Source organism: Panthera pardus, unplaced genomic scaffold (genome assembly GCF_024362965.1).
Source record: "Panthera pardus isolate Hobbes unplaced genomic scaffold, ASM2436296v1 HiC_scaffold_1, whole genome shotgun sequence".
NCBI classification, from domain to species: domain Eukaryota; kingdom Metazoa; phylum Chordata; class Mammalia; order Carnivora; family Felidae; genus Panthera; species Panthera pardus.
This window is the reverse complement of record NW_026526654.1, coordinates 41,333,106-41,353,190: the sequence shown is the minus strand read 5'-3', so window position 1 is coordinate 41,353,190 and position 20,085 is coordinate 41,333,106. Positions and strand designations below refer to the sequence as shown.

The window sequence follows — 20,085 nt, the reverse complement described above, 5'->3', positions numbered from 1 at the left end:
ACATTGAATGACAGTGACATCAGTGGGCCTTTGGGCTTCTATGCAGTGTTCCATGTGAAGCCCAGAGGCCCTTCTTTAATAATAAAGACTTTTTCTTAGAGTTATTTCTGGTTTTGAATTTTCTGAAGAGGACACTTGCTTCCACAGAGCTCTCTAGCATGCCAACACTATCCATTGATTCTCATCCATATTATAGCCATTTATAATTTAAGTAATAAAACGATTTTTCTTCACTTCACTTGTTTGAAGTTTCTATATTGTTTGATAAGCTAGCAGTAGGTAAAGATGCAAATGTTCAAGTTCATAAAGACAATTGAAAAATTTTAAACTGCTTTATCTTCATGGCAGTAATTAATGATTGCCAATGTGTTCTCTTTTTAAGATTCACAATCCATTTTTTTTGTAATTCGTTATCTATATATAACAAAACATTATTTTAAGAAAATAGTTTGTTAAGTTAAAGCCTAGCTTATTAAACATCAATTTAAAAATGCACTTCTGGGGCGCCTGGGTGGTTCAGTTGGTTGAGCGTTTGACTTCGGCTCGGGTCATGATTTCGTGGTTTGTGGGTTCAAGCCCCGCCTTGGGTTCTGTGCTGATAGCTCGGAGCCTGGAGCCTGCTTTAGATTCTGTGTCTCCCTCTCTCTCTGCTCCTGCCCCACTCACGCTCTGTCTCTCTGTCTCTCTGTCTCTCTCTCAAAAAAAACATTAAAAAATTTTAAAAAATTCACTTCTGTTATAGTAATCATATTATACGGACTCACTGCAAATTTTGCAGAGGGTTTTTTGTATTGTGGCCTCAAACTTGAAGTTAGAAAGCTTCAGTCCTGTTTCATGAACGAGCATGCATCATCTACAGGATTTTTCCACCATAAATATAATTACTGAGAGCAGAACATACGGCATTTCAGTGGTAAGACCTCTGGAGAGAAATGAGAATGATGGTTTACTAAAAATAAAAGGAAGTAGTATGTATGCTTAGATGTATGAGATGTAAGCAATTTTATTAAAGTTGATCAGTAAGAAGTTATTCCTGAAGTCAGTTTTATTGTAATAAAGTTACGTAGGTAGGCACATGGAAAACAGTGTGTTGGCCATTAAATATACAAAGTACAATAATCCTAGTCAGTGTATTGAGAACTAAATTAAATAATGGATATTGTAAAAAGAACAAATATATAATGGTGTCACATTAATTAAAAGTAGAACAATTTCCTTATATGAGAGAATCTCTAAAATTTTTATATACTGACAATCATCAGAAAATTAGGTGAGATCTAAGGTGACAAAAGCAATAGTGACAAAGTTTAGAACACTGTTTACTGTAGAGAAATGTGTGAGACTTTCATCTTGGATGTTGAAAATGTAATGGTAAACTCTAAGATTTAAGAAATGAAATGATAATTATATTTCTACATAGGGTAATAGATGTCAGTTAATTTATAATTTTAGTCCAATACTCATATTAAATCTAGCCAGGATTTTTTTTTTTAATTTTTTAAAGTTTATCTTTGAGAGAGAGTGTGAGTAGGGGAGGGGCAGAGAGAGGGGGAACAAAGGATCCAAAGTGGGCTCTATGCTGACAGCAGGGAGCCCTACACAGAGCTCAAACTTACAAACTGTGAGATTATGACCTGAGCCGAAGTCTGATGCTCAACCAACTGAGCCACCCAACGGCCCTAGTCAGGCATTTCTTAATGAGTATTATTTTAACATTCACATGGAAGAATAAACAGGTGAGAATAGAAAAAATTCTAAAAGTAAAAGTTTCTGCGAAATGAGGTTGTCCCAACATAGGAACATGTGACAAACGTGCAGAGTAATTAAAAATTATGGGTTGCTTTATAAATATACATACTGGGGCGCCTGGGTGGCTCAGTCGGGTAAGTGTCCAACTTTGGCTCAGGTCATGGTCTCACAGTTCGTGGGTTCAAGCCCCACATCAGGCTCATTGCTGTCAGCCTGTCAGCGCAGAGCCTGGAGCCTGCTTCAGATTCTGTGTCTCCCTCTCTCTCTGCCCCTCTCCTGCTCACTCCATCTCTCTTTGTCTCTCAAAAATGAATAAACGTTAAAAAAATATATAAGTGTACATATTAATATAGGGGCAGGATGCAAAATACATTCTTACCCATAGATATTTGTGATAAAGGAGATATGAAAACATGGAGAACAGATGAATCACTCAATTCATTGTATTGGGATAAATAATTGGTTAAGAATGAATTTATTAACCCACCAAATATCCTAGATTAAGATAATAAAAAGGTGAAAAAATAAAATTTTAGAGTTAAAATCTTTGGAGGCAGTTTAAAATTCTAACCTTTGAAGGAATGAGGAAATAAGAACAAAAAATAGATTTAAAACTAGATGTAAATAGTTATTCTGACAAATAACATTCTGAGAAAAATGTATGAAGCAAAATGACTTAATCATTAATCAAATAAATTGGTGAGATATACATTTGAAAACCTTAATAGACAAATAAGCAAAGGATGTGACTAAATACTTTACAAATGAAGAAATACTACTGGAAATAAACAGTAAAATCTCTGCCTTCATTAGTAAATAATTGTGCTAAAAGAAGATACTATATGTGTGTGTGTGTGTGTGTGTGCGCGCGCGTGTGTGTTTTAAAGATTATTCATTTATTTTGAGAGAGAGAGAAAGCACAGGTTGGGGAAGGGCAGAGAGGGAGAGAGAAAGCATCCCATGCAGGTTCCTCACTGTCAGTGCAGAGCCTGACACAGGGCTTGAACTCCCAAACCATGAGATCATGACCTGAGCTGAAGTCTGATGCTTAACTGACTGAGCCACCCAGGTGCCCCACAAGATACTATTTTCTAATCGAAGCCAGTAAATAATTTGAAATCTTACAAAATGTTGGCATATTATGGTGAAATGGTATATACTCAAAATGCCCAATTGAATATAAGCTGGTTCAGTTCTAAAAAGCAATGTGGCAATATCTATCAAAGTAATTATGTGCTAGTTTTTAAATTAATATGAACATGTATTTACTTACCATACAAATTATAAGACTTTTCTCAATAATCCTTGCTTTTGGGAATCATAAAGAAAAAGACTGCAAGATGGGGAAAATACGTATAAAGCTTCTTCATAGTGGAAAATATCAAAAACAACTTAAATATCTATAATGTGATAGATAAAGTTGGGGAAATGTTGTGCATGCCTTAAGAGTGTGGTTGTGAAGGATGCAGCTCTGTGGAAGATCATGTAGCAGGGAGCTGAACTCAGCGCAGAGGAAGGTGCTGCTGTATCCCACCGTGAGGTGAGCACACGAGCACTGCCTTCTGGTGCAAAAGTAAATTGATTCACATTGTCAAATTCCTTTCCAGACATGTATCAAAAGCGTTGATGAGTTTATTTTTAGAAACAGAACATAAGAAACGGTAAGGAGCACAGGCGAAGGTATTGCACACAGACCTGCATTGGAAGCATTTTCATGATGGCGAATATTGGAGCGAACCCAAGTCCCTCCCACAAGAGAAGAGCGAATCACTGTCATTTACATGAAGGGGTGGAGAGGACTTTAGAGATGTTACTTAATGGTAAACGCAAGAACCAGGACAGGAGCTCAGAGCGCCCTTGCTCTGGGACATGTCTCATCACCCAGCGATATCTATCTGTTAGTGCTATAACTGTCAAGGCTGCTTAAAATAAGGGAAATCTGCTGTCAAACCGCTCAAGCTTTTCTTGACTCACTTCAGAGATCCTTTGCGCATAACAATAAGGCTAAATAAGAAGGTCCTATCATAATAAAATTATAATTATCAGGTGTATTGATACTGATTTGTTGCTCTTACACTTTCCCATCTTTGCATTTATTGTTAACTATTTGTGTTGTATTCTAACTCAGCCATATTCAAAGTTACTACCATAGGAATTCTAGAAATTAAACTGAGATTTATTTTACTACCAGTCTTTGAAAATATTAAGGTGACCATACTGTGTATATTGCATGCTTTTAAAGTTAAATTTATTTTGTTTGACGTTTATTCATTTTTGGAGACAGAGACAGAGTGCATGCAGGGGTGGGGCAGAGAGAGAGAGAGAGAGAGACCGTATATCCCACCCTGAGGGATCCCACCATGTATCCCACACAGAATTTGAAGCAGGCTCCAGGCTCCGAGCTGTCATCACAAAGCCTGACATGGGGCTCGAACCCACAAACTGTGAAATCATGACCTGAGCCGAAGTCAGATGCCTAACACCAGCTGAGCCACCCAGGCATCCCTAAACTTTAAAATTTTAAATTACATATGCTTATCACTTTACCCAAGGAAATGTGATCACTAACTTCTCAGTGTGGTTTTTCTTTTAAAGATATTATAGCTTATGAATTTAGATGGAGGTAATTAATGAAAAATATTAGTTAGAAATTTATTTAGGATAACCTGCCCAAAGTAATATATCTGATAGAGAGTTTATTCTCTTGATCAACATTTGACAATTGGGAACCAACATCAAGGTTTGATTTGTCTGGCAACAGAAAACCTAACAGAGGGCAGGTGTCCTTTTTGGGAAAAGCCAAAAACCATTTCTCACATTTGAGTGAAACTAAAGGTAAATTTTTTCTAAATTTATCTTTGTAAAGAACAGAGAGGTTTTCAACCACAGAAAAATATCTGTATTAAAAGTTAGTGGGTTTTTGCAGACATTTTTAAAGCACCTTCACAATACCAGGTACCTTGCTAAGTGCCAGATGTTGGCAATGAGAGAATGTCCTTGTACTTGATATCTTCACTGTCTCCTTAGCACAGTGCTCTGTCTTTAGTAAGCATTCAAATGTTTGTTGCCAGAGTTTGCATCTAGAACAAACTAGGCAAATAAAAATGTGCCAAATAGCAGATAAAACAAAAGTCATTGTCCTTTAATTTGTAAGGAAATATATAATATTTTTATTTTGTCTTCTAAAAATTTATCAATAGGAAAATTTCACTAATGTGGGGGTAGATATTTAGAAAATGTAGTCAACAGAAAGATAATAGAAATATGTATGTGCGACTGACTGACCATAGGTTAGCAAGTTCACTCTCAATGTATTGATATGCTGTTTGAGGTCAGTGTCTCTAGTGCATTTAGAAAAAACATCTTTGGAAATAGGAAGTTGAAACATGTCTCTCAATTTTCCACCTCTACTTAAGGGCTTTCTGGTAAAGGGGAAAATAAGGTTTGGCATTTAGAACTAGTTTCTGGAGACTAAGAACACCAAGTTCTAGCTGTCATTAAAACTGTTTATAACCAAGCTAGATGTTACATTGAACTTTATGTACAGTTTTCCTGGTGTTATATTTAAAGTCAGGTCACATTCACTGGTGACAAAGTTGCAGAACAGAGACAGCTTTCTAGAATCTGTTATGTAACTCAGCTCTCTCTCTCGGAGGGAGTGGGCAGGATGTTTTGGAGAAGAGAAGAAAAAGAAGTAGACGACAGTACAGGGATGAGCTGAGGGAGAGGGGTTGCAGGCTTTAGCCAATGTGGTCTACCACAGGAGGTAGCAAATGACTAGGTGTTTTCTGTCCCGGTTTTAATCTTAACCAAAAGAGCAAACCTCTGATGTGCTAAAAAGCACATAATCAGATTTATGCCATGGCCTGAGGGAAGACTTGGGGGAGTAGAGGTATAATTCTGCGTAGGATTAGAGGAATGGTCTGCTTGCAGGCAGTTAAAATGGTCCCTTGACTGCCTTTAGTTCCTTGTGCACAGAGGCCATCTGGAAGATTATCATGTTATATGATTCTTAAATAGAGCCAGTGACCAGAAGTGAGTGTTGCCTGTTTGAATTTCACATGTGTAATTGAAGAACCCTTCTTTTTTTTTTTTTTGAAGCATTTTTTTTTAAACATTTATTTATTTTTGAGACAGAGAGAGACAGAGCATGAACGGGGGAGGGTCAGAGAGAGGGAGACACAGAATCTGAAACAGGGTCCAGACTCTGAGCTGTCAGCACAGAGCCCGACGCGGGGCTCGAACTCACAGACCATGAGATCATGACCTGAGCTGAAGTCGGCCGCTTAACCGACTGAGCCACCCAGGTGCCCCAAGAACCCTTCTTTTTTTAAGTTTATTTATTTATTTTGAGAGAGAAAGAGAGGGCAGAGAGAGAGGGAGAGCAAGAATCCCAAGCAGGCTCCGTGTGGTCAGCACAGAGCCTGATGCGGGGCTCGATCTCACAAATCCTGAGTTCATGACCTGAGCCAAACCCAAGAGTTGGATGCTTAACCAAGGAACTACCCAGGTGCCCTGTGGAAACTTTATTATGCAAAGAAGTTCTATTTGTAAAAGAGAGTAGTATCTCCCTAGTGTGGCTTTTTTATTTGATTTGATGTTAAGACTCTACCCCTCTTTTTTTAGATATCCTTAAATTTCACAGAAGTTTAGGGTCACCCGAGTGGCTCAGTTGGTTAAGCATTGACGTCACCTCAGGTCATGATCTCATGGTTTGTTGGTTTGAGCCCCGCACCAGGCTCTGCACTGACAGCTCAGACCTGGAGCCTTCTTCAGATTCTGTGTCTCCCTTTCTCTCTGTCTCACTCCAGCTCACGCTTTGTCTCCGTCTCTCAAAAATGAATCAACGTTAAAAAAAATTTTGTTTAATTTCACAGAAGTTTAGATTTAATGAAATCTATGTTTCTCCCTAGAAGAAATATCCTAAAAGTTTTTCCTTTAATTGTATATGAAAATAAGTATTCATGATTCACAATCTGATTGGATGTTCAGTTTTTGCCAAAACCATATGTGCGTTTTCTCCATACTCTAGTCCTTAGAACAAATACCATTTTAACATTTGACAAAATAAAACAATGTTTTCTCCTAGTGACGCAACTTTTAGAAGGTCGTTTGTATGTTATGCGGAGTGTTGTTTTTGCCTGGTGGCTATTTCCATGTTTCTACACGTGCTAGGAGACTCAGGAGTCAAGAAAGAAGCTAATCCACTGTGCTGTGTGTTGCTTCTAGGTAATAGCTGTGGGATCTTCTGATGAGGGAGGAGTCAACTCATTTTTGGGAGACATCATTTAACTGTGCTGTTTCTTTACTTCCATCCCTTACTTCCTTTTGCTGACTAAATTGAATGTAGGCCGTGTTATTATTCATTCCAGAAACTGTTTTTTAAAAATGCTTGTGATGTTACTAACACTGTAATATAAGAATGATAAATGAAGTAAACAGGTAAATACAGTGATCTGGCCAAAGTCATCAGTGACTCAAATGGGTGGAGGAAGACTTTATGACATTCTTCTGCTAATGAAGACAACTGATGCTAGGCTTTCCTGACATTTGATAAGTTGACCCAGCTCATTTTAGTCTTTAACTTTTTACACCACCATAGGGTTACATTTTAAGATCCAAGTTACTGCAGGAAAGTCACTGCCAAGTTAATGGCCAACAAGTCTATGAATTTCTTGATTTATACTATGCCAGAATAATGTTCCTATTAAGCAATGTTGCATTTATTAGTTCTTCTATGCATTGCAAGATGCCACTGGTAATAGAATTTAATAAATACCTGGTTAATAGGGAACAGCTAGAAGAATTAATTTGGAACTGTCATTTCTTATAAACCTGTTCAACTTCTTTTCTAGCTCCTCAGCTAGTGATTAAAGAAAAATAATTCAGCTATGAAGGGAGAAAGCCTTCCTTCCTACATGGCTTTCTTTGTGCAAATAAGAAATTAGGAATCAAAGAGTAACAGTTCTAGAAAATGCTTGAAGTTGAGGGGGTGATTTTATTATGTATATTGTCTAAAGATCTTTGTGTGAAGAAACTAGGAAAACAGAAAACAGCTCACCAGACTAAATCTTCATAAGCCATTGTTTTGTAATTTTGATTCCTGTTGAACAGCATTCTGAAGGTTATTAAGTTGAGACTTTTGTCTTCTTTATTTTTAGCACATTCAAGTGTATATATAAATCTCTGGAATGTTGAAGGAGTGACATTCCACAAGTGTCAGATTTTTTTTTTTCTGTTGCCCATTGTGAAGAGGAGACCAGTAAATTAAGAATGTTTGATTCTTTCTCCTATATCTGCTTTCCTTTTGCAGCTCTGTTTACAGAATAAAGAATTGCTTTTTGTACCCAGATTATTGAATAGGAAAATCACTGTTTTAAATTGCTGTTTTCTGACAGTGACTAATGATTAATTACCCAAGCTAGCATTAGTAGAAAAGCATTACTATAGTATTAAATTTCTACATGGCTTAACACTGTATTGGTGAAAAACAACAACAACAAATAACATACAATTGATGAGAACTACATTTAGAACCAAAAATTGTACTCTTAAGTTATAGTTTTTAAAGATGGCTTCTTTTTTTGTTGTTCTGGAATGTAGCTACTTATACATATCTTTGCAGATTCTGTCATAGCAACTTAAATGTGTTCAGTATTAGATTCTGAGGTAACTGTTGCCTTGTTTGGGGGAGTTCTGGCACATTTAATATTTATCCAGTCATTCTGCTATGGTAACAAAGCAGTTGGTCACATATTTGAAAGAGTTAACAATGAGAACTTGCTGGCCATTTGGATGAGTTCCACTGACCCTTTAAATCTGGCAAAATACATTTGTGACAACATGGATGGACTTACAGGGTCTTATGCTTAAGTGAAATAAATCAGACGGAAAGACAAATGCTGCATGATTTCATTTACATGTAGAATCTAAAAAACCAAGCAGAGCAAACAAACAGAAATCGATTCATAAATACAGAGAACAAACTGGTAGTTGCCAGAGGAGAGGGATAGGGAAAATGGGTGAAGTAGGTGCAGGGGATTAAGAGGTATAAACTCTGGTTATAAAATAAAGTCATGGAGGTGTAAAATATGGCATAGGGAATATAGCCAATTATATTATAAACATTTTGTATGAGGACAGATGGTAACTAGACTGATAATGGTGATCATTTCATAGTGTATATAAATGTCAAATCACTATGTTACACAACTAAAACTAATATTGTATGTTATAACTCTGGCAAAATTATATGGTTCGAATCTACTTTTCAAAATAAAGATCAGTTTGAGAAAAAAATAATATGATTGATAGAAAAAATTATTCTTAGGTCCAAGAGAACTAAATTATAATGAAAGAGATTCTTACACTGCCTCTTGGAACAGAATCAAATGTTACCTTTAATAAATGTGGAACTATTTTTAGGGACATGGCTTTGAAGATAGTGTCTGTATGGTCTAAGAAGATACTTACTATTGTTTGCTGTGCCGTTCTTCCTACTGTGTTTCTTGACTTGTTTTCTTGGTTGTTTGCCTTTTATTGGGCTCTTGGCTCTGAATCACATGTGGGGGATGGAGTAGTGACATACATGATTGAATACTAAACTGATATTGGCATTCTTGTAATTGCATGTGTTATTTCTTTATTTTCAGTTTGATTAATAAACTTAAACCTGGTGTCATTAAGAAGATTAATAGACTGTCCACACCAATAGCAGGTTTGGTAAGTAAAAAATTATCTTCAAAACTAGATTTCTTTGTTTTTGAAGTGTAAAAAGATGGGTATAGACCGGTACTCTTATCTGGAACTATCATAGAAATTAGGTTTGGAGTTTTTTGCTCAAGAAAAGTGTTTTTAGTGACGTTCTCCTTATACCTTTAGTTCTTTCCTTTCCCTTCAACCAGGAGGCTTTTATTTTTCTACTTTTTGTTTGCTTTGCTTTTTGTGCCCTCAAACTTCGTACATCCCCTTTCTTGGCTTATTTCTTCCACAGATTGCATTGTTTATGATCATGTTCTTTCTGAAGTTCAGCCCTGCATACTTTGTTCGCTAGTTGACCACAGTTTAGGGAAACTGTAGATGTTCACCAGTTGTTACATATCTGTTGCTTCTGCTTAAGGATGACTCTCACTTAGCACACTTAGATCTTGGAGTGTATTTCCAACACTTTTGCTTTATATAGTAGATTTCCTACCAGTGTTCTGTGTGATATTGGGTAGGTCACTGTCTTCTTTGCCTCAGTAATACTACCCATGAAACAACTATGGGATAAGTCTTTAGATTCCTTCTAGCTTTACATTTAGATTCTGTGTGTGAAAAATACCCTACACTGTCATTACATAGATACTCTGGTGGGTCAATAATAATTGAAAGACCAATAACAAGGTGGGGCTGTATCTTTGAAAGAAATAATTTATAATTAAGTACACATGATGGGTTATTTTCAAAATGTTAGCAACTCCTAAGATTCAAGGCTGATCATAGAAGTCAGTTTAACAAAACTAATTTTATGGGGCACTGGGTGACTCAGTCAGTTAAGTATCTGACTTCAGCTTAGGTCATGATCTTGCAGTCTGTGAGTTCGAGCCCTGCATCGGGCTCTATGCTGACAGCTCAGAGCCTGGAGCCTGCTTCAGATTCTGTGTCTCCCTCTCTCTCTGCTCCTCCCCTGCTCATGCTCTGTCTCTCTCTGTCTCTCAAAAATAAATAAACGTTAAAAAAATTAAAAAAAAATTAATTTTATAATACACTGAAGTTTAAGACAGCTAATAACCTGGAATTTAGATAGATAGATAGATAGATAGATAGATAGATAGATAAAATCATCTTTGCAATAGTCAAGCTGCTTATTATATTCAAGAAGTTTTTGTTTGGCCAACCATGTGTTTGCAGATGTCAGAGGCATGAAGGATTAAAGGGTAACAGCATCAAAATTTCTGGATTTGCAGCTGGTATGAAAATCTCATTACAGTTTTATAGGAATAAGTTAGTCACACATTGTGTATTATTGGAAAATAACTGTCTAGGAGAGAAGGAAAGAAGAGTTTTAGAGCTTTCTTTTTTCTTTGAAAGATCAATTATAATTTTCTTTTGAAACATAGAATATATGTAAAGTTCTCAGAGCAGCTGGGCTCAAATATGAATTACTTCTTTCTTACCAAGTTAATTCTATTCCATTTCTATCATGACATGATTTCTATCATGACGTGATATTTTTATTGGTCTCAAATTTGGTTAGGTAAAAAACCTATCAGACATGCATATATTGCTATATATTGAAGATATGTATATGAATGTATAGCAATATACATATATGTATGAATTACTTCTAGTAATTTATAGTCAGTAATTCATAGTCAGAAGGTATTATTTAAGGAATAAAATTAAAGAAATTTGTTTTTATTAAAAATTTTTTTAAATGTTTATTTTTGAGAGAGAGAGTGAGAGTGAGAGAGACAGAGCATGAGCAGGGCAGGGGCAAAGAGAGAGGGAGACACAGAATCTGAAGCAAACTCCAGGCTCTGAGCTGTCAGCACAGAGCCTGATGCAGGTCTCGAACCCATGAACCTGGAGATCATGACCTGAGCTGAAGTCAGATGCTTAACCAACTGAGCCACCCAGATTCCCCAAAGAAATTTGGTTTTTGAAGTCTTTCTAGGAAGAGACATTCAGTTTAATAAAAATAACTAAGTCTTATATGAAAATCATTTTTATGAAATTATTTCTGTGAAAATTAAAAGTTTGAATTATATTTAAAATCTTTTTAAGTGTCTCCAGTTTTTCTTACTTTAATATTTAAATTGTGAATTGTCATTTCTTGGATCAATTATACACATTTTAAATGAAATTAGCCTTTGATTTCAAACACCCTGCATATTTGGAATTCTTGAATTGTGGTGGTTTGTTGTTACTGGCCACTAGAGGTTTTATTCAATCTTCTGATTCTATGATTAGATATAAGCCAAATGTTTTTTATATTTAAATACAACAATCTAAGTATTTCTACTTCAAGCATGAAAATTCTATCTAGTTTGGATTTTATCTCTAGAAACTAAAATGAGATGTATTTCCAGAATATTAAATGGGATGATTTCCCAAGTATAGGACACTGAACATTTTTAGTGGGGTGTAGGAGCATAAGAATCACCACAGTTGTAGAATTGACTACAGTTGGTTTGAAGTTGTTATCATGCCACATGGACTCCTTCTTTCCATGCTTGTATGTCAGGATGGTTATGTCAAAACTTCTCGAAGCCTCAGTTTGAAGTGTGCATTAGAGCTCCAGCATCTGTCTGGTAGGGTTGTCATATGTGGACAGAAAGGGATTATATACTGTGACATACAGGTCCTTTTGTAGCACATTCATTTTTTTAACAAATAGTTGAGTGCCTACTAGGTCAAGAATGTTTCTGGTTTGTAGGGATATATTGGAGGAATAAAGACAGAGAAGGACTTTATCCTCAAAGAGCTTAATGTTGTAGTGGTGGAACAGGATCTGGAAAATAGATTAGTAAATGGGCAAGAAAACACCAGATATATAAATGTGCTGCAATGAATTATAATAGCCTGACATTTATTGAACACACATGAGGAATCGTAGTTGGACTATGAAGTTTGACCTCGAAGAACTCCTCAAGAAAACGTATGTTAGAAGCCTTCATTTTCGATATGTATAGAAGAAAGATAAAAAGCCTGAGCCAGACTTTTTATACTAGAAATTTTTTTTTGTTCACAGCAATATAATGATTGATATTTATGGGACGCAAAAATTTTTTTTTTGAATGAATAAATGAAAAAGGGTTCAGTCGTGAAAAATAGTAAGCTCCAGAATTAGGTCTTTGAAGGAAGAGTGTTATAGGTTGAATTGTGTTCCCCTTCTACTCCTACTCACCAAAACATAACATATTGAAGTCCTAAACCCCAGTACCTCAGGGTGTGACATCATTTGTGAATAAGGTTGGTGAAGATGGGGTCATAATTGGGGTGGGGGGGACTGGTCTAATATGACTGTTGTCCTTATAAAAAGATGGCTATGTGAGTACAGATACACCCAGGAGGAATGCCATGTGACAACTGAGGACTGAAGTGATGCATGTACAGGCAAGGAACACTAAAGATTGCCTGCAAACCACAAGAAACTAGGAAGAGGCAAGGAATAATTTCTTTACAGGTTTTATAGAACCCATGGCTTTGTGGACACCTTGATTTTGGACTTTTAGCCTCCAGAGCTGTGAGACCATAAATCTTTGTTTTTTTCAGCTACCCAGTTTATGGGTAGGAAACTAGGAAACTAATACAGCTAGGTAGTATTTTTTATCTGATACTTGCTTTTTAAAAAACTTTTTGAGATAAATATAGTTTCATGGGAAGTTGGAAAAAAAAAACAGTACAAAGAGGTCCTCTGTGACCTTCACCCAGTTTCTCTCATGGTAATATTTTGCATAATTGTGATACAGTATTAAAGCCAGGAAATTGACATTGGTATGTCCAAAGACCTTAATCTGATTCACCAATTTTATATGCAGTTATGCTTTTTTTAGTAATAAAAAGAGCATAGATGCTTTCAAGCTAAGTGAGATGAAGTGTTTTATTTTCAGGATTTTTCAGAGGACTCTGTCATTAATTCAGTGTTCAGTCATAAATATGGCAGCCACATTCCACATGATTACTTTTTTCTACCCCATTGCAAATAGGAAATGGTGTCTCTCAGTCGAGGGTCCCAAGAGAAGAGTCTGAATGAATCAAATTACCTTGTCTTTCCAGGCTACAAATATCATAGGTCACTGGCCAGCTGACGGATGTGTTCCTTGAGAAGGGAGTCATCTTGGCAAAATGGGTTGTAGTCTGGAGTGCTGATAGCCTTTGGCTCACTGAGTTCAGGTGTGTGGGTTAAAGAGGATTCTGTGAATGAGGTTTCTCTAGGGTAGATACACCGTATTAAATTAAATATAGTAAAAATTATACAATTTCCGTGCTCCAAGCCCTGTTTTCTATCATTCCATTCTTATTCTTTTTCCTTCAGCTATAACTTCCATCCACTTCATGTCAGCTACTCTGTGTATTTAGCTTTGAAGCCAAGGCGATGTGTTTACTGTTTGTAGGTGGATCTGTGTGGAACACATGAATATCCTCTGAGCAATGACAGTATGGAGAGAGGTGCTTAGCTGATTTGGAAATATATTGAATGCTTTGCTTGAAACATTCATATGATTTTACGATTTTTTCTTTCCCTTTTGGAGAGATGTTAACCATGTTCTCATAGATCTAGAGATAGGGCTTTTCTCACTTAATTCTAAGTTCTAATTTTTCGAGAAATAGATTTTCCCTATCTTTTCTATTTTTTTATATTCTTCACAAAGCGATGCCCCCCAAAAATCTAACCAGTCTGAATTTTCCAAAAAATTAGCTGCTGTTAAATGTGGGTATGTTCAATTCATTGAAACTCAAAACTAAAACTTTATTTGGGAATTAAAAAACTCAATCTCAAAACAAAACCATGAGAAACAGGCAAGATATTCTGATGGTGAAAAGAGTCATTGAACCAGAATAATGTTTACCATCTGATGTCTTAGTGTGCCTGAAATACAATATGTGCAGAGAACATCAAGGAAGTTATTAATCCCAAGACTTATAGTTGTCTTGGACCCCTGATGATTTAGTTGTATTTACTAAAGCAAGGTTTCTCAACCTTGGCACCACTATTGACGTTTTGGGCCAGATCATTCTTTGTTTAGGGGGTGGTCTTTCCTGTGCATTGTAGAATGTTTAGCAGCTTCCCTGGGTTTTACTTACTACATGCTGGTAACACCATGCTCCCCAGCCCCAAAGGATGACCACTAAGAATGTCTTCTGACATTGCCAATGACCCCTATGGGGTAAAATCATCCCTGGCTGAGAGCCATGGAGATAAAGAGTTGAGAAAATAAACGCTACCCCTTTGCATGGGCTGGTTTGTTGACTGAGTATAGATTTGAGTCATCTACTCATGCCTGCTATTTCAATTGCAGTTTCTCTGAGAAAAGGAATCGTATTCTAGAAAATTTGGTTTGAGGGGCCCCTGGGTGGCTCAGTTGGCTAAGCATGCAACTGACTCTTGATCTCAGCTCAGGTTTTGATCTCACAGTTGTGAGTTCAAGCCCCACATTGGGCTCTGCACTGGGCATGAAATCTACTTAAAAAAAAAAAGAATATTTGGTTTGAATCATTTTTTGTTTGAAAGTTTGTGTCTGTCAGTGTGCTTAATTTAAAAATCTTCACTATATCCACACTTGCTTGAAAAATACGGGCCAAATTTGAATATCCTTCCTCTAAAGGGTTACTCTTTCAGATTATTTTCAAGAGTGGAATATATAAGGTGTGACCGTAGAGACTGGGAAGGTTGTCTCCTGATTTAGGAATGCTGTAGAATGCAGGAAATGAAAAGATGCCAGCTAGCTTAAGCTGTTGGATATCAGTCAGATTCTCTTCTCTTCATAATAGCTACTTCAAGAAATCACACAAGTCTATGGGTCCATTCTTACTGCCATTTTTCAAAAGGTTGTTAGTGGCTAATGTTCTTGTGTCTGTAAAATTATTTCTGATTCATCTTCACTCTCCTCTACACTTGGGCACATCAGCAAGGTAGTGCAACCTAGTCTGTGCCAAGGTCACTATTGAAACATCTAGTTGTTCCCTTTCAGCAGTAATAGAAAATGCACCCGAGGAATCAGCTGTAAAATTTAAATATGCTCGTCCAGGTTTTATCATGTACTTTTTAAAACCCACTCTCAGGCAGTGACTCTGTGTATCCCACTCTTTTTCCAAGGGGAAGGGGACCCAGGGGGTTGGGAGAGGGAGGTTTATGGGACACTAAGCTTCTGAGCTCTTTTACAAATAAAACCAATAGAGGCCGCGGAGGTTAATGATATCAATAAACTTGATTAAAATTGCTCAGTTGTGATTTCATGATTAAAACTACACTAAAGAAATCTTTTAATTTCAAAGGGAGGGTGAACCACTATTACAAGTTGTATAATTATGCCTCGAACAATAAAATTTAAACTATTTTTATTTTTCTAGCTTGTCAATCTGATTATTTTCTTTAAAAACAAACACTAATAACTAAAACATTGAGTGCTTTTTCTTCTTAATAAAGTTATAGGAGAGTACTATAGTGTTACTGCTTACAGTGTTATTTAATGTATTGTTACGCTTAGGTAAGATATTATAACATAAAGGCTGGCCATTTACTAAAAATAAGGCCACTTTATGCATTGAAAATGACATTTTCTGTGGTTGTATTTTAATTTAATTTCTTTTCTAATGTATATTTTCCTGGAATTTCTGTGATCAGCAGTATTTTGAAATACTTTAGCATTATATAATAATCAAGTCTAAGAAAACAGACTGAATGGAGATTGTGCATTGGCTGTTTTCAGGGTAACAAATATTAGATATTTAATACCTCCGCCTTAATACCTCCATATAAATGGCCTATAAATAACTCCATGATAATTGAGTTATTTATAAAGAAATTTTAGGTGATTTTGTCAAGAATCTCCTTATCTCCTTATCTCCTTACGTTTCTCCAACTCCCAGTTAAAGATAAGTATCACCAAAAATGAAAACATAAAAACTTAGTGTCAACATTGAAGTTGTTTCCAATACCCTCATAATGATACAGCACTGCAAATCAGGAAATTCCTGTTTTATTTCAGGCCATAATTTGTTAGTCATGGCACTGGCACAAGATAGGAGCATTTCCCTAGAGTTCCAAAACGTACTTGTTTTTAAATCTAAGATGAACGTATGCCAACTTTTAGCCTTGAGGGCAACATCTTAAAAAAACATTAATGAATTAGAATTCCTAAAGCAACACCATGATTAGCTTGTAAAGTTAAAGAAAAATTCATTCATAGTAGGATTATGTCATACAGGACAGTTTTATTCAGATATGAAAATGCTCAGAATGTCTCTCTTTAAGCACCTTTTGTTATGTAGAAATTGGAAACAGTAGAGCAAATGAAGTTAATAAGAAATAGAACCCAGGTCTAAGACTGGTATGAACACATCAGTTATTTGATAGGTTTTAGGCCCATGACTATCCCTCCCTTCCTAAAAGTATTTATTGAACACCTACTATGTGCCAGGCACTATTCTTGGAACTTGGAACAAAGCCACAAGTAAGGCAGAGAAAGTTCCTCCCTAATGGAGCATGGTCAGCAGGTCAGTAATAACTTATCAGGTACTAATAGTTACCATGCAGAATATGTAATACCTCGTCAGTTGACAATAATTACTCTGGGAAAAATAAAGTGAATGGATAGCGAATGATTGAGTATGAGAAGTGTTTCAGAGAAAGTGCTTAGGGACATCTTGTTTCTGGAGTTGACATTTGATTGGGGACCTGAATAAACTGAAGGAGGGTAATGTACGGGGATCGTGAGACTTTTCCAGACAGAAGGAAACGAGGGGGGATCAAGGCAGGATCAAGCTGGGCCAGCAAGGACTATGGATCTGGAACTGAGTAAGGTGGAGAGGTAGGCCAGCAAAGATGTATGTGGCTCTATCAGCTTTGGTGGTAGATCACATTTTACTTCTAGCATGATGAGAAGCCACTGGGGACTTTTGAGAGGAATTTAATTTGTTAGAGATCTTTGGTTGCCTGTGGTAAAGGATGTACATGTATCTGTGAACATACCAAAAACCATTGAATCATACACTTTAAATTCATGACTTGTATGTGAATTATATCTCAATAAAATGTAAAAGTAAGAAAATCACAAATTGGTATGTGATGAGTAGACTGAAGGAAATTAAGAAGAAAAGCAGGAAGGGCAGTTGAAAAACAGTTTTGATAGTTGTAATGACTAGTTTTGTGTGTCAACTTGACTGGCCATGGAGTGTCCAGATAATTGGTTAGACAGTATTACATTATTCTTAGGCAGTTTGCATAAGATTGCAGATTTGCAAATGTCAGAGTGATCAGTGTCAGTCTTAGATATTGTTCCCTGATAACATGATGGAAAAGATGATTAAAGGGATGGTTTGTGATTATTTAACAAGAGAGTAACATTAGAAGCCAGCCTTGTCTACCACAAATGCTCTAAAGAAAAATATTACCGGGTTGGTACCATGGCGAGTTCCGGAGACCAGCAAGAGGTCATGAAATGGCTCATGATGAGTTTTGTTTGACTTAAACCATTTTTGCTTGTTTTTAAAATTGGAGCCAACATTTGCAGACCCTCAGGTTTCATTTAAAATCCTCATCTCCGGCTTCACAAGGAATGTGGCAGTAACAGGCCTGCATGCCCCCAAAGCAACCATTGTGTGGGGGTGTCCTGTGGAAAAGATGGGAGTCTCTGCATTCCTTGTTGCCTGATCATTTCCCTGACATGATGCTCATTTTATTCATTTATGGTTTATTCAGTCATTTTACCACCCCTCCCCTTTTAGACATGTCTTAATTCCTGCCAACTGTCTGTTGTGGCCTTGTTGTAGTCAAGATGGAGAAAAATAGACCAGATAATAATATTTGTAGGTGAAATCTTAAGTAGTTGAGTAAAAAAGCTCAATTTTAAGGAGCTAAATGTAAATCCATATAAACTTCGAGAGAAGTTTCTACAGTTTGCCTTAGGGCTTTGTACTTGTGCTATTTTCATTTTTTAAAAAAAGGATGGAATAAAAACATGGGGATTATACTTAGTCTTGTTTGTAGATGTTGGAACAATCAGACATAGTTAATGTACTGAATATCAAAATCTGCAATTTAACGTGATCTAGATGGCTGCAAGTCTCCAAAAGGATATTTATCAGGAATAGATTTGGTTTTTTGGGGGAAAAAATCACAAGAAAGCAGTGGTTTTGTATTATCTGCAAACTTAATCATGCACTTTATGCCTTTATCCATGAAACCTCACCTGATAGAATCATATGATTTGCATTTCCGATTCTTTATATCCACCTTAGTTTATGCTAAATTTCACTAGCCTCCTGGTCCATTAAAGTCCACAGGTCATCTTCCTGTGAATTATCTTGTCCCTGTGAACTGGTTGCTGCCAGTGTACATCTCAGTTAGCCAACAGCATCATATAGATGCCACAAGGCAAAGTACCTGTGTCCTGTAACGAGAAGTAAGGTCCATTTATTGGCTACTTACTATATTCCTAGAAACTGCCAATCAATCACCTGTTTCCTCACTAAATCTTCAAAATCACTGTCATTTGCATTTTATGAGAGGACAATTATTAGTGACCCATCAAGTGATGACTTTGATAATTAACCACACCTGGAGTCCTGTTTTGAGTTACATATGCTTCATTTTGAGAAGGAAATTGTCTATAAGGAACAATGATGGTTGTCATAGAAAGAATGGCTCCCAATAATGTTCATGCTCTAATGCAGTGAACCTGCCAATGTCTTGTAAGAGGAGGTTAGCATCGGGTTCCGGGTAGAATTGAGGTTGCTAACCAGTTGACTTTGAGATGAAGAAAGGATCCCGGATTATCTAGGTGGGCCCAGGATAATCCCAAGAGTCCTATTAAGTAGAAGAGAGCAAGAATTAGTCAGATGGTGGTACAGTAGAGACTCAGGCTGGTGCTGCTGGTTTCAAACGTGGAGGAGAGGGCATCTGGAAGATGGAAAAGGAAAAGAAATGGATTTTCTCCTAGAGCTTCCAAAAGAAATGCAGCCCTACCAACACCTTGATTTTTACCACAATGAGACTGATTTTGGACTTCTGACCTCCAGAGCTATAGGGTAATAAACTGGTCTTGTTTTCAGCCACTGATGCGGTGATTTGTTATAGCATTAATGGGAAATCAATATAGTGGTTAAGAGCACAGACTCAGGAATTGAACTGTTTGCTTTGAATCCTCACTCCACCACTTACTGGATGACCTGGGGTAAGTCACATGCTTCTTAGCCTCAGTTTCCTCATGTGTAAAATGGGTACAATAAGACTTCCTAAGCTTTTTTAGTGTGAATTTGACATAGTTTGTGTAAAGGGCCTCCGAATGCTGCCTGGCATACGATAAGAGTTCAGTGGATGTTAACTCGAGAAAATCAGCGATTCAGCAAAGGGCTGGTTGGGATGACATGAGAACTGAAAACTGTCACAGAGGGCCAAGGGGCACTGAGAAAACTGGGGATATTTGAAGAGAAGATGTGAGGTTGGGGGAATGTGTGGAGGGTAGGAGGCAGGAGAACTAAGTAGCTAAGGGGCTCTCGTGGGAGTTAGTTCATATTAAGTAGTCAGATTTAGGATCGGTGTTTTACAATTACAGCGAGGGAGTCTTTGGACTTTTTTTGACAGAGAAATGACTAAAAGAGAATCAGTCTCATAAAGCAAGGAGTCCC

At 36.8% G+C, this 20,085-nt stretch overlaps 1 protein-coding gene across 20 annotated transcripts in view; it reads left to right on the top strand.

The window, feature by feature from the left end:
* Positions 1-20,085, top strand: part of LMO7 (LIM domain 7) — a 192,942-nt gene that overhangs the window by 72,530 nt on the left and 100,327 nt on the right. For all 20 annotated transcript variants that reach the window (XM_053897305.1, XM_053897562.1, XM_053897832.1 and 17 more), the window contains exon 3: positions 9,402-9,471. In XM_053897305.1, the coding sequence (XP_053753280.1) occupies positions 9,402-9,471 (70 nt within the window). The remainder of the gene's footprint in view (positions 1-9,401; positions 9,472-20,085) is intronic.